The 21,675-nt window shown below is 53.4% G+C and overlaps 1 protein-coding gene across 1 annotated transcript in view; it reads left to right on the top strand.

Moving 5' to 3' along the window:
* Nucleotides 1-12,587, top strand: part of MORC2 (MORC family CW-type zinc finger 2) — a 49,722-nt gene extending 37,135 nt beyond the window's left edge. The window contains exons 13-26 of the mRNA XM_020996363.2: nucleotides 333-473; nucleotides 564-718; nucleotides 811-939; nucleotides 2,031-2,136; nucleotides 2,351-2,483; nucleotides 3,422-3,496; nucleotides 3,617-3,997; nucleotides 5,027-5,170; nucleotides 7,671-7,725; nucleotides 8,012-8,153; nucleotides 8,241-8,438; nucleotides 8,535-8,628; nucleotides 10,266-10,454; nucleotides 10,991-12,587. Coding sequence (XP_020852022.1) covers nucleotides 333-473; nucleotides 564-718; nucleotides 811-939; nucleotides 2,031-2,136; nucleotides 2,351-2,483; nucleotides 3,422-3,496; nucleotides 3,617-3,997; nucleotides 5,027-5,170; nucleotides 7,671-7,725; nucleotides 8,012-8,153; nucleotides 8,241-8,438; nucleotides 8,535-8,628; nucleotides 10,266-10,454; nucleotides 10,991-11,059 — 2,011 coding nt within the window. The 3' untranslated portion in view covers nucleotides 11,060-12,587. The remainder of the gene's footprint in view (nucleotides 1-332; nucleotides 474-563; nucleotides 719-810; nucleotides 940-2,030; nucleotides 2,137-2,350; nucleotides 2,484-3,421; nucleotides 3,497-3,616; nucleotides 3,998-5,026; nucleotides 5,171-7,670; nucleotides 7,726-8,011; nucleotides 8,154-8,240; nucleotides 8,439-8,534; nucleotides 8,629-10,265; nucleotides 10,455-10,990) is intronic.
* Nucleotides 12,588-21,675: the final 9,088 nt, after the last annotated feature.

Here is a 21,675-nt window from a genome sequence, read left to right as displayed (position 1 = left end):
GTTCCTGTCCTCATATCCCCAACGTTGAGCGCTGCTGGCTTGGCAGGTAGTAAGCACAAGATGAACGTAAACCTGACTGTGTATATCCAGACAGTGTCCACGTCACTTGGGTTCAACAGTCTCAATGTTTGCAAAAAGGTTTTCCCTCCCCCTCCCCCCCACCCACCCCTGCATCCCGATCACAGCCTTCCACCATTGCCGGAAGCTCTGGAACGTGTGCCTGCGATCCCTGAGACTTTGCAGTCCCTCAGAAATGGGCCTTCTGGTTTTCTAAAACAGCCCCAAGATAAGGCCAGCTGCCTGCTTTAATTGATCCCCTCATCTCCCTCCAGGGCCCTCAAGGAACCCAAGGAGCTTAACTTTGTCTTTGGGGTGAACATCGAGCAGCGGGATCTGGACGGCATGTTCATATACAATTGTAGTCGCCTGATTAAGATGTATGAGAAGGTGGGCCCGCAGCTCGAGGGAGGCATGTGAGTATCTTCCAAGAGCCAGCTGGAGGCAGCCTCTCTTGGGGACCTGAGGGTCCGTGGATGATGGACATCTTCCTTTCTCCCTCCCAGGGCCTGTGGGGGGGTCGTTGGCGTGGTGGACGTGCCCTATCTGGTCCTGGAGCCCACCCACAACAAGCAGGACTTTGCTGATGCCAAGGAATACCGGCATTTGCTAAAAGCGATGGGCGAACACCTGGCCCAGTACTGGAAGGATGTGGCCATCGGTAAGGAGGTGACAGAGGGGAGTGGCACGGGCACCGAGGGCGGGCCTCTTCCCTGCTGCTAACAGCGGCGCTCGGGACGGTTTGCTTTCCAGCCCAGCGGGGAATCATCAAGTTCTGGGATGAGTTTGGCTACCTCTCGGCCAACTGGAGCCAGCCGCCGTCTAGTGAGCTTCGCTACAAGCGGAGGAGGGCCATGGAGATTCCCACCACGATCCAGTGTGGTGAGTGCGCCCCTGAGCACCGAGCCGTGGGTCAGTGGTGGGAGCCGAGGTGGTGGTTTCAGATAGAGTCTAAGAATTGTTGTTGAGGCTTATCTCTATATCAGTCGTTTCCAGAGATGTCCCCTCTCCCCCCACGAACCCGCCTGTGAACCCTCTCCCTTAACAATCAGACAAAACCAGGTGATCGAGTAATTGTCTGACAGAATGTGTCACATCCTGCCCCCGTGCTGTCCTCCCAGGGCCAAGATTGGGAGAACTCTCCCTGGGGCCTAGGCTTTTCCCTCTGGCCTTTCCACTCGGGATAGCTAAATCAGTGATGGCTCAGCTTGGAGATTATTGAAGCATAGGCCAGGGTGGGTGTGGCTTCCTGTCTCCTCCCGTCCACCTGTGGGGGGGCCTGGAGCTGGCTGGCCTGTGCTCAGACTCAGTATCCAGAAGTGATTCAATCTGTCCAGAACAAAGCGGGGAGGGAACCATCCTTGCTTCCTGGGTGGAGACCTTCTGGCAGCCCTGCCTTTCTCAGGGCTCGTGAGGCCTGGGAGACAAGCAGATTACTGCTCACCAGAACAAGGAACTTCCCAGCAGTTGGGGCTGTCCCAGGGCAGAGCGAGCCGCCCCACTGGGGAAGGAGCTCTCCATCCCTGGAGGTCTTTAGCAGCCGTTTTAGAGGAAGAGCATTGGATTTGGCATCAGATGGCTTCTGTTTGAGTCCTGTCTCTTGCATCTTAGAAACTGGACAAGTCACTTCTCTTGTCAAGGCCTCCATTTCCTCACCTGTAAAATGAGGATAGTATTTGCATGGCACAGCTCATAGAATAGTCATGAGGAGAGTGCTCAGAGAGGTTTGAAATGTGTAGTATGGATGTGAGGGGAGGGGGGCCTGCTTCAGACAGAAGCTGGACTGGAAGGGTCCAGAACTCTGGCAGCTTAGGAAGAGGGCAGACGTGGGAGAACACTGTCTCCTTGAGGACTGGGAGCAGTTGTTTCCCTTTATGTCCCCAGTGCTTGGCACACGTAGGAGCTTAGGGCTTGGTAAATGAGTGTTACGGGCAGGTGTTGCCAGCTACCGCAGTCTGTGCTCTGTTTGGCAGATTTGTGTCTGAAGTGGCGGACGCTGCCCTTCCAGCTGAGTTCTGTGGAGAGGGACTACCCGGACACGTGGGTGTGCACGATGAACCCTGATGCTGAACAGGACAGGTAAGGGGGCCGGCTGGGCACCAGGGCGAGGGAGGAAGCTCCTGGGGGGCGGAGCCCCCGCAGGGACCCTCATGTTCATGAAACGGACTTTGGCTGGTTTCTTGTTGGGAGAGGAAGGGATGAGGAAGCCTGAGGGGGTCCCCCAGGGGTTTGGTCTGGGGTCTGGGCCTCCCAAAGTGCATCCTCAGCAACACCTGTTTGTCTGTGGGCGCAGCTGCGATGCATCTGAGCAGAAGCAAAAGGTTCCCCTGGGGACCCTGAGGAAGGATTTGAAGACCCAGGAGGAGAAGCAGAAGCAGCTGACGGAGAGGATCCGGCAACAGCAGGAGAAGCTGGAGGCCCTGCAGGTGGGTGGGTGCCAGGCTACCCTCAGCCCCTCGGAGCACAGGCTGGACAGCTGCCAGGAGCCGGCGGGGCCGAGCCCTGTTACTGGCTGGGCAAAGGGCCCCAGATGTGTCGAAGAAGGTGCCCCAGAGGCAGGACTCCACCCTGGGGCCCGTGCTGGATTCCCTAATGTGACATTCGAGGCTTTGGCCAGGCTTGGCCCCCGAGTGTTCCTGCAAGGTCCAGGCTCCCTCTCAGCTCTTGTCACTCTCCCTTCTCAGAATTCCCCTTCCCACACGCCTTGTTCTGGGCGTGCTGCCCACCTCACCGTTCCTCAAGCTCAGCCTGGGATGTGCCCCTTCCTCATAGAGTTCCAATAGGAGAAGCCCTCCCTGACCCTGCCCCCAGCCCCTGCCACACTGGTGCTGTCTCCCTCCTCCAGTTATGTGTGTGTAGATAGAGCATCCCCAGGTAGACCCTCAGCCAAGCGAGGGCAGGGGCTGCCCAGCAGAGGGCCTGGCACCACAGAGATGTTTCTACAGCATGAATGAATGAATGAATGAATGAATGAGTGAATGCATGCATGCATTGGGGGGCAAAGTGGGGACAGTACAGTGAATGATCTGATCTGGATTTGAATCCAGCCTCTCACTTTACCTTGTGACCTTGGGCAAAGCCCCCTGACTTGTTGGGATTTGAATGGGTCATCATCATCCCCTTCATTTCCCCTCCCCTTCCATCACTAACTTGAGGTCCTGCACTTTTCCTCCTCTCTAAATGTGTCCCCTGATGTCAGGTAAACCTCCTGGCTCTCAGACCTTCTGGCCTTGTCAACCTTGTCTGGCTTCTTGAGGACAGGGGCCCCTGGGTGGGGCTCAGGCAACTTGAGGGGGCGGGGGCGAGCAGCTCTCTGATTGGATCGAGGGGCACACACAAACTTGAATAATCGTCCTCCCTGCAGAAGACAATTCCGATCCGATCCCAAGCTGACCTGAAGAAGTTACCCCTGGAAGTGAGCAGCAGGCCTGCCATGGAGGTGAGTGTGGCCAGGGTCCCCAAGCTCAGGGGCTTCTCCCCGCACTCTCATGGAGGGCTGACAGCCTTCACTTCTCAGACCTTTCAGGTAACAGTTCTCACCCTCTCCCATCTCTTCCAGGAGTCCCATACCATCCGTCGACTTCCGCGCCCTAGGTCCCCCCCACTTCCAGCTGTGATTAAGAATGCTCCAAGCCGACCCCCACCCCCACCTCCCCCGCCCCTACCAACTCCCAGACCAGTCTTCCAGGCCAGAAGGGGCCCTCTGGCCATCTCCCCGAGACCAGCCCAGGAGGAAGCCAGCACATCCAGGATGTCCCACCCAATTCTGGCTCCCCGGAAGTCCAGTGGCACCATTGTCAAACCGGCTCACAGAATGGTCTCCGTGGTGAGGTCCCCCACATCGCTTGTGCTGAATTCCAGGCCCCCCCGTGACGTGCCCATCCCCAAACCGGTGAAGACCCCAGTGCTCAAGAAGCCAGACCCGCCCAGTAAACCTCAGGTGATACTTTGCTTCTGCACCGCTCACAGCCCACCCACAGCAGCCTTGTCCTCCCCAGCATCTGCAGGGGTCTGGGGCCTGCCCTGGGGAGCAGCTGCCCTCCACTGTTTACTCTAGACTTTGGGCCACCTGGGGCCACCTTCCGGGTAAGGTAAAAGGGTGTGTGTATCACCCAGGCATGGCCCAAGGATTCCAAACCCATATCTTCTGACTCAGGCCAGCACCACATCCTGAGTCTGGCTCTTGATCAATTGCGCTCAGTAGAGTAGTGCTATCCCTGTGAGTCACCCAGACACCTGAAACTGCCCGGGCTCTTTCAACCTCACTCCCAAGCAAAGACACATTAGAAAATGGGAGAGTCGGGGGACGCGGGTCAGCAGAGAATGGACCGGGCAAGACTCCTGCTCTGCCTGACCTCTCAGGCAGAAGGAAAGGCCCATTCGTGTAGATGTGGAAGGAACAGGCTCTCTTCTGGGACACTTAGTGGGCGGAGCAGGGCTGGGCCAGGCCAGGGCTCACTTCTCTTTGCCAAGTCAAGGCTGCCCGCGATGTGCAGTGGAGGCCTAGAGGCGGGAAAGGACCAAGCGCCCCTGGGCCCAGGGAGGGGTCTGGCCTGCTTCACACTGGAAGTGCAGGCACAGCTCTGCTCAAACAAAGACAGAGGTCTACTTAGACCCCTGGCTCCTTGTGTCTTCAGGCTCCCACTTCATGCCCCCTCCGAGCTGATGCCACCAGCCCCTATGGTCCTCCTGCCCCTCCCATGTTTTCCAGTTGAGGCCCACTCACCTGGAGGACGCCCGTCAGAAGTGATCTCTAACCTGAGGCTTCCTGGGGTCCCTTTGGCCCCTCTTAAGGGGCAGGGACACAGGGCAGAGCACCTTACGAGACCCAGAGGCGTCAGGAGCCAAGGCAGGCCCTGGCAGCCAGGCAGGCCACTGGCCGTAGGGTCCTTCTGAAGAGCCCTCTGGCGCATGAGCCCCGCCCATCTTCCCCTGGCCCCCTTTGTGACTGCTGTTCTTCTCTCTCCAGATTGTCAGTGCCCGGAAGAGGAGCTTTCCTCTGATGGAAGACGAGGCTGAGGATGATGCTGACAGGAGGAAGGAGAAGCCCAAGCGGGGCAAAGTGTTCATAGTGAAAGATGAGAAGAAGGATTCGAGTGAAGTCGTTGTAGAGGTGAGCACCGCCCCACCTCCAGCAAGAGACCAGGCCAGAAGCCCCCTCAAGGACATGTCCTTGCACCCGTGATAGCAGCTGGCCCTGGGTGGGCTCTGGCACTCCAGGCATGCAGGTGCCCTTCCATGGGCACAGATTGCAATCAAGCAAACCATGGTTAAGCACCTGCTGTGTGCTGGGCAGTGTGCTAAGGAAGACAGCCCCTGGCCTTCGGGAACCTACATTCTGTTGGGTATTTACAGACTATTCGCAGAGTAGTTTTGGAGAGGAGAGTGCTAACAGCTAAAAAGCAGCCTGGCAACACTCTGGGTTCAGATGCTGCCTTAGGCACTCAGTAACTGGGTGACCACTGGCAATTCCTTTCATTCACACACGCAAGCGCACACACAGTCTAGCCTCAGTTTCCTCCTTTGTAAAATGAAGGGCTTGGATTCCTGGCTTTGAAGGTCCTTCCAGCCCTAGATAATCTGCTGGTCCTGTGACCTTGAGGCATTGGGGCAAGCCCTGAGCAGGAGGTGGTTCTCAAAGGTCCTTGAGCTCAGCAGCCAGCATCCTGGGGCCAGGATGGGGCCGGGCCACACAGAGTCAGGTTGGCACTTGCAAGGCCTGTGGCACATTTGCCCAAGGGATAGCCACCTACCACCGGGCCTGTGCTTGTGGCCTCTTTATCTCTGCTAGAGTCTGTGTTCCACCTGAGCTTCCCTCTAAATGTGAGTGGAGGCGTGCCGACGTAGCGGGCAGTCCAGTGTGTCCAGCATCTACTGAGCGTCTGTCCCTGCATGGCAGGTACATGGGGATGCACCATGGAGGCCAAGAAGGATTCAGTTTGAGGTAGGGGAGAGCCCTAGTGGATCCCCTCAAGGGGATGGGAAGAGCCAGGTTTGGAGAGGAGGAAGCAGGGCTGTTAGGTGCAGCCAGATGGTGAGGAGCGCCAGGGGCCGGGTGGAAGAGACCTGTTGGGTCCTCGAGGCCACAAGGAGGCTCTTGAGGAGTGGTCTAGGAGGTGATGGGTTTCTGATCTAGGCCAGCAGGGATGATTGGAGAGAAGGGGACGTGTGTGGAATGTGGCCAGTAGGACCGGTGAAACTTGGCCGCTGAACGGCCTGAGGGAATGAGGCCTCGAGGAGGACGGAGCCCCACATCCCGGGGACCTAGGCGGAAAGAGGCGAGCGTTGGGCTCTGTGTTGAGTCTGAGGTGCTCTAAGCCCTGCGGCTGTCCACACTCAACACTGCTGCCTGATGCTCCCAAAGCACCCTGCCCTGAGATCAAACCCCCAGACTCAGCAAAGTCCATCGCCGTCGTGCCAGCTGCCTCCCATCCTTTCTCGTTATTCAGACCTGTTCTCTGCCCCACCACCCACTCCTCCCACTGCAGATCTCCCATCCTTCCCATGGTGCCCTCAGAATAACTGCTCCAAAGGTAGCCATCTTGACTCCATCCCAAACCCTTTCCTTCCTCAGTCCTTCCGTCTTGCCCTCACGGAAGCCTGGCTCCCTCCCTCCCGATGACCATCTCTGGCCGCCTAGACTCGCAGTAGCGCTTTGACTCGTATTCCCCCTCATGCTGGCCCTTTGCTCGTGGCCACTTCTCCTCCGCTGAAGATGACCTCAAGCCCCCTCTGCCGCCCAGGCAGAATTCCGGGGCTATCACCTGCCCACCTCCAGGACACTCCCTTTCTTTCCTCCATGAGTTCAGTGCCTGGCTCCCACAATTTCTCTTCTCCCCAACTCCTGTCCTCGGCCTAGACAGCACACAGGAGGTCGCTGAAAGGGGAAGGAAGGGGGAAGTTAGGGCCATTCCTCCAGTGTCCCCATGCTCTGGCTTTTCTTCAGCCTCTCCTTGTCTCCCAACTGCTTCCCTGCTGCCCACACACATGCCTTTTCTCCCCGTCCCTTCAAACCTGCCCCTGCTCTGTCCCCTCTCACTCTCGTCCCACATCTCTCCTGCCTCCTTGAGACAGGCTTCGGTGGTGATGCCTTCCTCCTCATAGCTCCACAGTGACCGAGGGCCTTTTCTCCATCCTCATCCTCCTCGAGCTCTCTGCAGCCTTGAGCACTGCTGATCCCCCTCCCCTCTCTTGGGTCTTGTGACTCTGGCTTCTCCTGCTCCTCTGCCCTCTTGCCATGCCCTCTGAGGCTCTGTCCTCTTCTTCCTCTGTCCCGTTCAGTGTGGTGAGTTCATCAGCTTCTGTGGATTCCATTGTGTCTGTCTGATGGTTCTTGGCTTCACTTACCAGCCCTGACCCCTCTCCTGACGGCCCTCCATCTCCAGCCACCCATTGGACTTCTCCGATGGGATGTTCATAAACATCTTAGATGCCTCAGGTTCACTTCCATGCTCTCTCGCCCCCGCAGCCCATTGGTGGCCTGGGCTTGTGGGTTAGACTCCTATGGAGATGACACATCGGGGAAGGATGGGCTGAGGTGGCAGGGCCTGGAGCTGGTGACTCATTCTTTCAGAATGCCTCTCGGTGACACGGGGGTTTGTGTCTATTTGCAGCTCTCGGACAGTGCCAGTGAAGAAGACCTGGCAGAACTGAAAAGAGCCCAGAAAGGTGAGAAGTGAGAAAATCGCCCAGCCCAGCAGGGAAAGGGGGCGGGGATGCAAGACCAGGAGCATGGCTTCCAGCTTCGGAGCCAAGTCCCGTAGCAGCGACAGCTGCATTTTATTCCCAGGCGGTTGGTTCCTGGTGATGGCCCGACCTCAGAGTTGTTTTTAGCAGCTCGGCTGGTGTGAAGCCTCTCCTCCTAGCACTCCTGGGACCAAGGAGGGAAGGGGTTCCAGCCAGGCCACGAGGTGTGGGCGGGAATGCAAAACCCCATAAGCATCGTATCTCCCAGACAAAGGGCTGCACGTGGAGGTGCGCGTGAACAAGGAGTGGTACACGGGCCGCGTGACTGCCGTAGAGGTGAGCAAGCACGTGGTACGCTGGAAGGTGAAGTTCGATTACGTGCCCACCGACACCACGCCGAGAGACCGCTGGTAAGCTGCCAGCCCGCGTGGGGGAGGAGAGGAGGCCCAGAGGCGCCGGGCCAGGGCCAGGCTGAGCTGCCTCTCTCCCCTCTGCAGGGTCGAGAAAGGCAGCGATGACGTGCGGCTGATGAAGCCCCCCTCACCTGAGTATCAGAGCCCCGACACGCAGCAGCAAGAGGATGAAGATGTGATCGCCATCGAGCCTTCGACCTCCGACTGCATCCGCATTGAGCCGGACACCACAGCACCCAACAGCAACCAGGAGAGCGTGGACCTGCTGGTCCAGACCCTTCGGTGTGTGTCTGTCCTAGCACGCCTCTTGGCCACCTCAGCGTGTTACCCGTGGGCTTCTTCTGACCCTGGTCTCCGCTTTGTTCCTTCTCTTTGTAGGAATTGTCTCCGGTATTTCCTGCCTCCCAACTTCCCCATCTCAAAGAAGGACCTGAGTTCGATGAGCCCGGATGAGCTGATGGCCTTTCCTCTGGTGAGTCGAGGATGCCTGCACTTTGTTTTCTCACCCCCTAGCCCACCAGCCGCCAGCGACTGCCCCCACCTGCTGTCAGTCGGGTTGTTTGTGTCGGGGGATGAGGAAAGCCAGATGACCCTTGGGCCTGGGAAGGCCACTGAGGCGGCACTAAGGCCGAGGACCAGACGGCCAGATTTCTTGTCCCAGCTGGAATTCCACGGCCAATTTAAGACACCCAAGAGTTCCGTGACGGTGAAGCGTGGGACTGGGGCACAGAATGAGAGCCGCAAGGGCCTCAGAAGGGGGCGACAACGGGCACTAGCCTGGCGCTAGCAGCCAGCTTCACCCAAAGCATGAGGTCAGCCCATCAGTCAGAGGCTGTACGATGCAATAGGTCCACAAGGAATTTTGGCCCTGGTTAGAAGTGAAGAGGGGCTACTGGGTGGCCCAGTGGGTAGAGTACTGGCCCTGGAGTCAGGAGGACCTGAGTTCAAATCTGGCCTCAGACACATGACACTCACTAGCTGTGTGACCCTGGACAAGTCACTTAACCCCATTGCCTAGCAAAAAAAGAAAAAGAAGAAAAAAGTGAAGAGAGGTGACTGAGGGAACAGCACTGGCTGCCAGCCCGTGTTCCCGCCTGTGCCCATCTATCACACAGACCCAGGTGACCCTCGGTGAGGGAGCAGGCGAGCTTTCCCTGTGACAGCTCGTCATTAACCCTCTCAGCTGCCTGTGAGATGCAGAAGGTCCCAGGGTGCTGATGGGTGTTGGCCCTTTGGCTCCATGGAACAAGAGGCTGCCTTAGAGGCTCTTCCCTGCCAGGGGACTCCTGCCCCCAGACCCAGATCCCTTGGGCTTCTTCGACCTTTGGATAACGGACCCAGCACAGCTGTGGGCTGGCCAAAGGAGGTCACTGCCAGGATGGACTAAAGCCAGGCCAGAGCTGGGTCGAGAAGGCTAGGCGCATCCCCGTGGAGCTGTCTGGAAGAGTTATACATCTCGCCTGCCCGTCCGCCCTGGACAGACCCGAAGGATGGCATGCGTCTGTGGTGCCCCAGAGCCATCCTCAGAGGCCCCATGATCCAGGGATAGAAGGGAATGGAGTACGTCCTCCATCGGCTGCGGGCCTGCAGCCGGGAGGGCCTCTGAGGCCCGAGACCCAGAGCAGGGGAAGGTACCCGCCCCAGGGCACCCGGGCAGTGGTCGGTGCACCAGCATTACACGGCACTTGAAGGTTTGCAGAGTGCTCTGCTAATTTGATTGCATCTCATCCTCACAACAGCTTTGGGAGGTGGGTGTTTTCATACCCATTTTACAGATGAGGGAACGGAGTCAAAGGTGGAGTGATTCACACAGGGTCACATAGCAGGGGTACACAGCTGGATTTGAACTCAGTCTTCTTGTCTCCAGGGGCCTCTCCACTTTGAGCCCAAGTTGTCTGTACCATGCTGCCCTGGTGGGGGTCTCTTGGGCCACTGAAGTCCTGTAAAATCTGCTTGAGTTTAGGACAGGTCAGGTTGACCAGGGAGGGAGGTCTTTTCCCTCGGTCCCCATCCTATGTTCAGAATGGCCAGCCCTTCGGACTCAGCCCTGGCCCCGGCCCCAGGCTGTGCTCACCCTGACTCTGCCATCCTCTTCCTCCTCCTCTCCAGAAGGAGTATTTCAAACAGTATGAGGTAGGTCTGCAGAATCTGTGCAACTCATACCAGACCCGTGCTGACGCCCGTGCCAAGGCCTCCGAGGAGAACCTGCGTGCCTCTGAGAGGAAGCTGCGAGAAACCGAGGAGAAGCTGCAGAAGCTGAGGACGAACATTGTGGCCCTGCTCCAGAAGGTGCAAGAGGTGAGCAGGGCCTCCTGTGTGGGGCCCTTCCTCAGAGCCACAGAGAGTCCCTGCCCTGGACGCTGGTCCTGATCCTCTCCAGGGGCAACCGTGAGGGTCACTCAGCATTCTGTAATCATTAATGAGGCACCCACTCGGTGCCAAGCCTGGCATTGGTCTCTGCTGCCTCGTGGCTTAGCTGGGAGAGCCAGCAGCATCTGGGGGTCCACAAGCCAGGGACTGATTCCAAGAGTTGAGGGGGAGGATTCTGGGCATGGGAGACAGCCTAGGCAAAGATGTGGAGGCTGGAGGTGACACCTGAGGAGCTGCCGGGGGGCCAGTGTGAAAGGGCCCTAAGCACCCAGCTGGGGATCGTCTGTGTGGGGATCCCCACTGGCTAGGTGTCCAGACCGCTGGAGATGAGCCTTGTCATCCCAGGTGAAGGTGGGCGGCTCCGTTCCTGCCCCCCACCCCCTCAGGGTGGGTGGGCAGGGGCCGGCTCTCAAGAACCCCTGAGGTGTCCACCCACTCAGCCTGGCTCTCACATCCCATTTCAGGACATCGACATCAACACCGATGACGAGCTGGACGCCTACATCGAAGACCTGATCACCAAGGGAGACTGAGGCGGGTGCCGGCGAGGCAGCCTGGAGGGTGGGCGCTATGGCCAGGGCAGCCCAGGCAGCTGCAGGGGGCAGTGCCTCGCCTGGCACAGAGGCACCCTGGCACCGCGGGACACTTGTGTCGCCGCAAGGGAACCTTTGAAACCTTGTAGTTCTTCAGATCCCCTCCCTTGTTCATAAATATTTATTTTTAATGAAATGAGAGCCCACGAGGTGATGCTTTTTCATTTTCAGCCACAGGAGGCCTTCTGCCTGGGGGTTGGTTCTGCTAGAAGCCCGCTCCTCTCCCCCTCCTTATGCCCCTGCTTATGGTGGTGGCAGCATCCTCGGCTCTCTGGGATGAAGACTCCAAAGGAGGGTCGGGGCCTTCTGGGACCAATACCTGGCAGAATCAGTGAATTGAGGAAGTGATGAGGAAGAGGCAGGTGTGCCAGGGGCATCCTGGCAAGTCCTCTGCCCTCAGGAGAGTGGGATCCAGGAGGACGCCCTTCCCTGGCCTGCTGAAAATAAAAGGTTTCGGCTCTGTGCCCGCCATCTTTGTTTCTTCCTCACCTGGCTTGGGGACGCTTCCCACCGTGTTACACCGGGCTGTAACCTGGGCTCGAGCCACTGGGTGCCCTTGGGTCAGAGCCTTCCCCCCTGGGCCTCAGTTTCCTCTTCTGAAAAAGGAGGACTGTGGGACTCGGCGGTTTCTAAGGACCCTCCTGGCACGGGCCTAATCTCTCCAAGTCGGAACTTGGCGCCAACCGCCTGGGTGCAAATGACACCTGCAGCCGTGTCCTTAGCAGAGTCGGCTCCTGTTTTCTGTCCTGGATCGCTGAGCACGAGCTCGTGTTTGGAATGTGTAGTCTGTCCCTAAGCTGTATCTGCAGATGTGCATATATATTCACGTGTATGTGTGGTGAGGGTGGTCTACACCTGCGACTTCACTGGCCTGGGGCATCGAGAGGGGTCTGTGCGCCTGAGGGCGCAGCCAGGACCAGGCCGGCCTCTGGGGAAATGTTGCTCCTGGAGTCAGAAAGACCCGAGTTCAAGTCTGGCCACAGACACCAGTTTGGGGCCCTGGGCAATTCATGTCACCATGGCCTGCCTCAGTTTTTCTCTTCTGTAAAATGGGGTGATGAGAGCCCCTCCCTCCAGGGTGGTTGTGAGGATCAAATGAGAGAATCCGGGTGGAGTGCTGGGGAAGCCTTAACGCGCGCTGTGTGCGCTAGCTGCTGCTGTTACTATCATTACTGTTGTCATTGAAGACCTTGAGAGGCCGAGGGATTTGTTCATCCCAGTGGTGTCAGAGGCAGGATTTGAACCCAGCTCTCTGTACTCCCAAGTCTGGTGCTGTGTCCTCTACACCAATGGTGTCCAACTCATGGAAACAGGGACCACTGTGCCGCGCGTGGATCCCTGTGGGCCGTACGTCGACTCTATTTCAGAATGTAGTATCTCTGTTTGATTGTATTTTTATCTGTTATGTTAAGTATTTCCCAATTACATTTCGATCTGGTTCCTGCTTGTTGTGGGCCAGCCTCTCTGATCTTCACTTGCTGTCTGTTCCCCCAGTGCAGGCGTCTCCAAGCTCTGTTCTCTCTCCTTTTCTCCTTTCTCTCCTAGGCCCCCCAGCCTGTTCTGGGTGCTGGGCCTTCACGTCGAGGCCAGGGGAGCCCATGTGCCAAAGACCAGCGGAGCGGGCCTCTGCTAGTGGCCGGCAGCTGGGGCCCGGCAGCTTCTCCAGCCTCGAGTCCCCATGCTTCAGAATGTCGAGAAATACTCCAGGCCCAGCAGAGTCCAACCATGGCCTAATTTGGCATCCGTCATTCTGTCTTCCAACCCACCCCAGGAACCTGGGAAGCCCTGGGATTTGTGCAGGTCTCTCAGGGCTCAAGACAGTTCTCAGGTCATAGAAGAATCATGGTGTGGTCACCGCGTCATCCCCTCCCCCTCGAGAAAGATTTCACCTAACACCTGGGCAGGTGTTGATAGCATCAGATCCTCTTCTCCCGCCTAGTAACAGATAAACTCTTATTTGGAAACTAAGCATTTCTTTGGAAGCATTCACTGTTCTTAAGAACAGTAATAAAACTGGAAGCTTGACCCAGATGGCAGGAGGCCCCAGAGCCATGGGCGCTATCGATCCTGGGCTGCCCCATCTCTCTGGGGCAATTGCTGCGTCACACTGGCCAGGAGTGGCTAGGTGGCCATGTAGAGTGCTGGAGTCAGGAAGACACGCATTCAAATCAAGTCTTGGACACTAGCTGTGTGACCCTGGGCAAGTCGCTTCACCCTGTTTGCCTCAGTTTCCTCATCTGGTAAATGGGCTGGAGAGGGAAATGGCAAACCGCTTCAGTATCTCTGCCAAGAAAACCCCAAATGGCGTCACCAGAGAGTAACTAAACGACAAAAATAGGTGGGACGTGGGCTCGGCTGCCATGGCTTCGAAGGGCGCCCTACCCCCAGCCCCAGAGGCCTGCGCCCGGGTGATCTTTACCACCACCAAGATTCCCATTGTAAAACCCTGACCACACCCTCCCACGTCACTATGGGCCCCTTGTGGAGGTGGTTGTGGGGCTATGCTGCTGGGGAAACCCCCTTTAAGAAGAGGACCCGGGATGTCTCCATGACCTACTGTACCCAGTAGTCGGCAAAGACAAACTCACCTTCCTTGGGTCTTGTGCTGCCGCTGCGTTTTCTCCCCGGCCCTGTCCTCGTGACCAGCCCCGTTATGCTCACTGCCCTTGGGGAGGTCTGGGGCCAGGGGAGAAGAGCCTGGCCTGAGAGTACACGAGAGGAATGCCAGGGGTGGAGTCGAACTAGAGTTCGGCAAAGCTCCTGATACTAAAGTGTCTCTGTGCCCTTGTGGAGAAAGATGGATGAAATAATGATGTGGCCAGAGGGGTTCAGAAGCAGGCCGGTGCCAAGCTGGGTGACTGTGGTTGATGATACTCCGTCACCTCCAGGGCGGTCCTCCCGGGGCTCAGCGCCTGGCCCTCACGTGTTTCCCATGTTCATCAATGACTCGGGTGTGCTCATTGGGTTTCCAGATGACACCAAGCAGGAAGCCGTAGCTAACACAATGGATGACAGAATCCAGATCCCAAAGATGGTGACACAGCGAATAGAGCTCTAGGCGCAGACCCAGGAAGACCTTGGCTCTAATCCATCCTCAGACTCCTACCTGCTGGGGACCTTGCAGGTTACTCTCTCAACCACAGGTTCCTCATCTTTAAAACGGGGCAGTAGCACCTGCCTTGTAGGGTGGTTGTGAAGATCAAATGAGTTATTTGTATAGGACCGTGTAAATGCAAACCATAATTATATATAATGATGGCATTTCAACAGGCTACCGTTGGAAAGAATTATGAAATTCAGTGGGGATAAATGAAAAAGGTTTACATTTAGGTTCAAAAAAATCACCTCTGCAAACCTAAAGTAAGGGACCCATGGAGAGACAGCAGTTGTTCTGAAGAAGATCTGGGGGTTTAAGTGGACCTTGAGTGGACTCAGTAGGAGTCGTCAGGGTGATGGACTGGCTCGAGGGGCATACATAGTTTCCAACACCTTTTGAAGTGTTTGGTTCTGGGCACTGGTTTAAGGATGTTGGCCAGCTAGGGAGCATCCAGAGGAAGGTAGCCAGGATAGTGAAGTGTCACACTTCATATGAGAGTCCATGAAGAACTGAGCATGTTTAGCCAGGAGGAGACTTGGAGGAAGGGTCGTGATCACTGTCCTGCTTGGCCCCAGAGAGCAGCCATGAGCAAAGAGGCAGACTTGGGTGCCATGTTAGGAAATCCCACCTGACACAAGTGGGGTGGGCTGCTCACGAGGTGATGGGCTCCCCCTCCTTGGAGGTCTTTTTTTTTTAGTAGAAACTTATTTATTTTTAGTTTTCAACATTCCCAATTTTCACCCCATCTCCCCCCTCCCCCCACCCCAACATGGCATGCATTCTGAATATCCCTTGCCCTAGTCGGTCCTCTTTTCTATCTCTCTCCCCTTCTCTTATCCCCTTCCCCTTCTATTTTCCTGTAGGGCAAGATAGAGTTCTGTACCCCATTTCCTGTATTTCTTATTTCCCAGTAGCATGTGAAAACATTTTTTTTACACATATGTTTTTAAAACTTTAGGTTTCAAGTTTTCTCTCTTCCTCCCTCCCCACCCACCCTCATTGAAAAGGCGAGCAACTCAATATGGGTTGTACATGTGCAGTTATGCAAAACACGTCCATCGTAGACATGTTGTGAAAAGTTAACTCTTATTTCCTTTAATCCTATCCTGCCCTCCCATTTATTCTATTCTTTCGACCCTGTCCCTCCTCAGAAGTATTTACTTCTGATTACCCTCTTTCTGCCCTCCTCTCTATCATCGCCCTGCTCTCTTATCCACTTCTCCCCCTGTTTTCCTGTAGGGTAAGACAGATTTCCATACCCAATTGAATGTGTATGTTATTCCCTCCTTAAGCCAAATCCTATGAGAATAAGATTCACTCATTCCCTCTCACCTTCCCCCATTTCCCCTCCACTGTAAGAGACTTTTCTGTTTTCTTTTTTTGTGAGATAATTTACCCCCATTCTACCTCTCCCTTTCTTCTTCATCAAGTATAATCCTCTCTCATCCCTTAATTTTATTCTCCAGATATGACCCCTTAATCTTCAGCTCACCCTGTGCCCTCTATCTATCTAACTACATATACATACATATAATTTTTTTCCTCCAACTACCCTAATACTGACAAAGGTCTCATGAGTTATAAATATCATCTTTCCATGCAGGAATGTAAACAGTTCAATCTTAATAAGTCTCTTATGATTTCTCTTTCCTGTTTACCTCTTCATGTTCCACTTGAGTCCTGTATTTGAAAGTCAAATTTTCTATTCAGCTCTGGTCTTTTCATCAGGAATGCTTGAAAGTCCTCTATTTCACTGAATGACCATTTTTTCCCCTGAAGGATTATACTCAGTTTTGCTGGGTAGGTGATTCTTGGTTGTAATCCTATCTCCTTTGCCCTCGGAATATTATATTCCATGCCCTGCGGTCCTTTAATGTAGAAGCTGCTAAATCTTGTGTTATCCTGATTGTGTTTCCACAGTACTTGAATTGTTTCCTTCTGGCAGCTTGTAATATTTTCTCCTTGACCTGGGAACTCTGGAATTTGGCTACATATTCCTAGGAGTTTTCCTTTGGGGATCTCTTTCAGGAGGAGATCTGTGGATTCTTTCAATTTCTATTTTGCCCTCTGGTTCTAATATATCAGGGCAGTTTTCCTTGATAATTTCTTGAAAGATGATGTCTAGGCTCTTTTTTTGATCATGGCTTTCAGATAGTCCAATAATTTTTAAATTCTCTCTCCTGGATCTATTTTCCAGGTCAGCTGTTTTTCCAATGAGATATTTCACATTGTTTTCTAATTTTTCATTCTTTTGGATTTGTTTTACAGTGTCTTGATTTCTCATAAAGTCACTATCTTCCAATTGCTCTATTCTAATTTTTAAGGAAGTATTTTCTTCAGTAAGCTTTTGGACTTCCTTTTCCATTTGGCCAATTTTTCTTTTTAGGGCATTTTCTCCTCATTGGCTTTTTGGACCTCTTTTGCCATTTGGGTTAGGCTGTTTTTTAAGGTGTTATTTTCTTCAGTATTTTTTTGGGTCTCCTTTAGCAAGCTGTTGACTTGTTTTTCATGATTTTCTTGCATCACTCTCCCAGTTTTTCCTCTACTTCCCTTACTTGCTTCTCAAAATCCCTTTTGAGCTCTTCCAAGGCCTGGGACTGATTCATATTTTTCTTGGAGGCTTTGGATGTAGGAGCTTTGACTTTGTTGTCTTCTTCTGGTTGTATATTTTGATCTTCTTTTTCACCAAAGTAAGATAATATAGTCTGACTCTTTTTGCGCTGCTTGCTCATGATCCAGCCAATTACTTGAGTTTTAAACTCTTTGTTAAGGTAAGAGTCTGCTTCCAATGTGGAGAATGTACTGTCCCAAGCTTCAGGGGTTTGTAGCTGTTTTCAGAGATACTTGTAGGGACCTGTAAATTTTCAGTTCTTCCAAGGTGGTATGATAAGGGGTGAGGTGTTTACTCCTTTCCTGGCCTGTGACCACAAGTATTCCTTTCTGTCCTGTAACTGTGAGGAGGGGTTCCTCTTCACAGCCACTACAAGCTCCACCGCCAGCTCCTCCTTACCCCAGCACCGCTGCCCAGAACTGTGACCCCGATCCAAACACGGGCAAAGCAAGAGAATCCTGCCTCAGCACTGGCAAAGAGATCCCTGCAGTCCCTCTCTGATCAGCCACTGGATTCCCGCTCAGTCTGTGGGCCGGAAGCTCGGGAAGCAGCTGCCCCCCCCAGGGCCACGCTCTTGGGGAATGGAGCTGAGACCCCCCTTCCTTTCTCAGCACTGACAGAAACAACTTTTCCCCACTGACCTTCTAAGTTGTCTTTGGCATTGGTGGATTGAGGAGTCTGGAAACCTCCACAGTTGCCCAAGATTCAGTCCTCTGAGGCCTGCTCCAGGTTCGCTGTGGCCCGTGTACACGCCCATGCTGCACTGAGCTGCGCTCCCAGCCCAGTGCGATACACCTTTCTGATCAATCATCCAGGTTGTCTTGGGCTGGAAATGTGTTTCACTCTGTCTTTTTGTGGATTCTGCTGCTTCAGAATTTGTTTAGAGCCGTTTTTTATGAGTATTTGGGGGAGTTTGGAGGAGAGCTCAAGCAAGTCACTGCTTTCCACCCCTCCTTGGAGGTCTTCCAACAGAGGATGGGGGCTCTCGGGCTGGACTCAGCCCCTGGGATCTTCCAGAGCTCAAATTCTGTGAGAACATGGCCTTGGCCAAACCCTTCCCCTCTTAGGCCTGTTTTCTCCTCTGTGAAATGAGGGAGCTGGGCTCAGTGCCCTGTAAGGTTCCTTCAGGCTCCAGACCTACAGTCCTGTGACGAGGTGCCCTTTCAACATCTTCATTGCTGTGACCAGTCTCCAGTTCCATCCATGGCCCTGGAGCATGTCCTGACCCTTCAGCTATAACTAGGTTGGGTTTTTTTAACCAGACACCATATTGTCAAGCCTTGGAGGTGCAAGGATGTTAACTAGGACCTATGCCGTGAAAGAGTTTGACACTTGAGAGTAGTTCCCAAGTGGAAGATAGTGTGGGTTTGTAGGAAGGACCTTGGGTGGCATCTGCTCCAGGAAATGGAGGTCCAGAAAGGGGAAGGGACTTACTCCAGATCACGCATGAGCTAAGCGGGTCGTCTAGCAGCGGCTGCATGTTCAGTGTTGGGAAGATGACTCCTGGCCTAGGGGGTCCCTTCCAGTGTGGAGACTGCTGTGATGGTGAGCTCTCCATCCCTGGGGCTCTTCAAGCAAAGCTTGGGTAACTGGTTGGAGAAATTATAGACAGGATGCGTGTGGATGCTGGGGGCACACGCACACACACACACACACACACACACACACACGCTCTCTCACGGAGTTCTGTTGTAAGCTAGAGTTACCACTAGGTGGCACTCCTGCACGGGCCAGTGCTGTCCTTCAGGAAGACCCAGGACTACCTTTCTTTGACTACAACTCTTCCTTTAGGGTAAATGCAGAATCTTTACTACCTGTACAAATAAGGGACAAGGATGTTTGCATGTATCCAGCTGCAGAGGAAATCAGGTGGATAGGTTTTGCCTGAGGTTTTTTTAGCGAAGCTTCCTATGTCTCATACTATTCTTGTGGAGATAGAGGCAGTGGGTGTTTGGTTCCCAGAATCTGGCTCAGCCAGCTCCAGGGGCCTTTGTTAAGAGGCCAACAAGCCAAGGGAAGGCAATAAGCATTTATTAAGTACCTACTATGTGCCAGGCACCAGGGATACAAAAAAAAAAAGCCCAGTTGCTGCCTTCAAGAGCTCGCTGTCTCATAGGACAGACAACGTGAATCAACTGTAGTCAAACAAGATACATACAAGAGGAACTGGAGATAATCGCAGAAGGACGGCTCTGGAATGCAAGGGGATCGGTAAAGGTCTTTTGCAGAAGGTAGGACTTAGCTGGGACTTTGAAAAAGGGAAGCCATGAAAGTCAAGAGGTGGAAATGAGAAGGGAAAGAACGCTAGGCCTGGGGGGCAGGGATCGCCACTGAGAACGTCCAAGGCCAGGAGATGGGGCACCTTACGACCAGCATAGAGGACGATATCAGTAGATCAAGGAGTACGTGGGGAGGCGGGTGGAAGGTAGGAAGAAGGGCTTTTTATCTCAGTCTCCACAGCAGTTCTAAGCCTTTTCATCTGTCCTTAAACCTCTCATGGTTCGCCTCCCCATCCCCACCCTGTCAGCTGAAGACCTTGCCTCGTGTTAGACTGAAAAATGAACTTTTTCTTCTTCCCTCTTCCTCATGTCCTATCATTCATATGCCTTCTGCCACTCTCTCTTTGCCCCTTACATGATGAGGTGGCCTTGTTACCAAGGCTGACCCCTTTACCTGCTCAAGTGACCTCTTCCATCCCATCTCCTCCAACAGATTGCTCCCTCTGTCATCTCCACTCTCATTTATTTTCAATCTCTCCTCTACTGGTTCCTTCTCTACTGCCTACAAACATGCTTATGTGTCCTCATTCTGAAAAAGTCCACACTTAACCTTCTGTCCCCAGGATTGCTCTATATTAGCTCTTGCCTTTTGTGGCTAAACTTGAACTAAACTCAAAAAGGCATCTACACCAGGGGCCTCCCCTTTCCTGTCTTCTTAACCCCTTACAATCTGGCTTTCAGGCTTATCATTGCACCAGCACTGCTTCCTCCAAAGTTACCAGTGATTACTTAGCTGCCAAATCCAGCAGCCTTTTCTCCATCATCCTCCTTGGTGAATGCAGCCTGTGGCACTGATGATCGCTCCTCCTTGACACTCCCTCTCTTACTGTCCTCTGTCTCCTTTGCTGGATTCTCCTCCAGATCACCTCCTCTAACCAGAGGTGTCCCTCAGGGCTCTGTCCTGGGCCCTCTTCTCCCTCTACTGCTTCACCTGGTGATCTCTTCAGCTGCCATGAATTTACCATCTATGCTGATGATTCTTCCATCTATCTTTCCTGCTCTAACCTCTCTGCTAATCCAATCTCGCATCTCCAACAGCCTCAGGCATCTCTTACTAGATGTCTAGTGGTCATCTTAAACTCATTGTATCAGAAATTGAACTCATTATCTTCAGCCTAAACCTTCCTCACCTTGTACCTTCCCTATTACTGCAGAGGACAACATCACCCTCCCAGTCCCTCCCAGAACCCTCTCAGCCCCAGACCTAGTTCATGATTCTAGTAGAAAAGTCTGCCCTTTGGTTCTTCAAAGATTATTAGAGCTGGAGGAGACCCCAGCAGCCATCTAGTGAACCCTATACCTAAAAAGAATCCTTCTACAAAGCTACCTAGCAAGTGGTTGTCCAGTCTTTGCTAGAACACCTGTAGTGATAGGAGCCCCTGACTCCTGAAGTAGCCTGTTCCACTTTGGGAGCAGTTCTGATTGGGTGAATGGGTGGATGGATGGATGGATGGATGGACGGATGGACGGATGGACGACAATAATTCGTTAAGTCCTTACTATGTGCTGAGCACTCTTCTTAGCTCTGGGGATACATGTACAAAAGCAAAAACTGTCCTTGCTCTCTAATGGGGGGATGCCCTTTGGGCAGGTATTGTGGTTTGGGGAGTTGTAGGGATAGTGAGTGCTCCCTTTCCAACAGTTATGGCAGGTTGGGTTTGATTAGAGTTCTAGAATTAGAAAGGGGATCGGGGGAAGGGTATGGCCAAATCCTAGGGCAAGGGTCAAGCTGCTAGCCTGTAAGTAAAGTGTGGCTGCCATAGCTGGGTGGTATTCATCAGTGAGGGCAGTGGGAGCTTCAAGGCTAAGAAGGTTAAGTTCCACAGGGCGGGGTCTCTGATCCAGGCAGCCAGGAGATGGGCCTGTCCAGCAGTTGTCAAACTTTTGGCCTCAGGCCCCTTTTACACTCTTAGAAAATCATGAGGATTCCCCAAAGGGTTTTTGTTTGTATGGGTTATGTCTCTCAATATTTACTGTATTAGAGAATTAAATGGATATGTTTTAAACATATTTATTAACTGATTTAAAAATAATAATAAACACTTTACATGTTAATATAAAATATTTTTATGACAGTAATTATGTTTTGCAAAACGAAATTAGTGAGATGAGTGGCATTGTTTTACCTATTTTTACAAATCTCTTGAATGGCTGACTCAGTAGAAGACAGTTGTATCCTCCTATCTGCTTCTTCATCCAGTCTGTCGGAATTTGCTACTGTGGTTGAGGCATATGAAAAAAGTCCAGCCTCATGGAGGTAGATGGTCAGGAAAAGAAGTATTTTAAGTGTCAAATGATCTCTTGTAAGTATTATTGTCATTGTTGTTTTTTTAGCTGTGTCTGACTCTTCATGACCTGGCTGGAGTAGTTTGCCATTTCCTTCTCCAGCTCATTTTATAGATGAGGAAAATGAGGCAAACAGGGTGAAGTGACTTGTCTGGGGTCACACAGCTGGTGAATGTCTGAAGCTGGATTTGAGCACAGGAAGATGAGTCTGCCTGACTCCAAGCTCCACGCTCAATCTACTTCACCACCTAGCTGCCCGTGTCTTGCTAAGTGTTTGTCTTTG

This window comes from Phascolarctos cinereus, unplaced genomic scaffold (genome assembly GCF_003287225.1).
Source record: "Phascolarctos cinereus isolate Bilbo 61053 unplaced genomic scaffold, phaCin_HiC Scaffold_4;HRSCAF=312, whole genome shotgun sequence".
Lineage (NCBI taxonomy): Eukaryota > Metazoa > Chordata > Mammalia > Diprotodontia > Phascolarctidae > Phascolarctos > Phascolarctos cinereus.
Note: the sequence above shows the minus strand (reverse complement) of the source record. Positions and strands in the feature narration are given on the sequence as shown.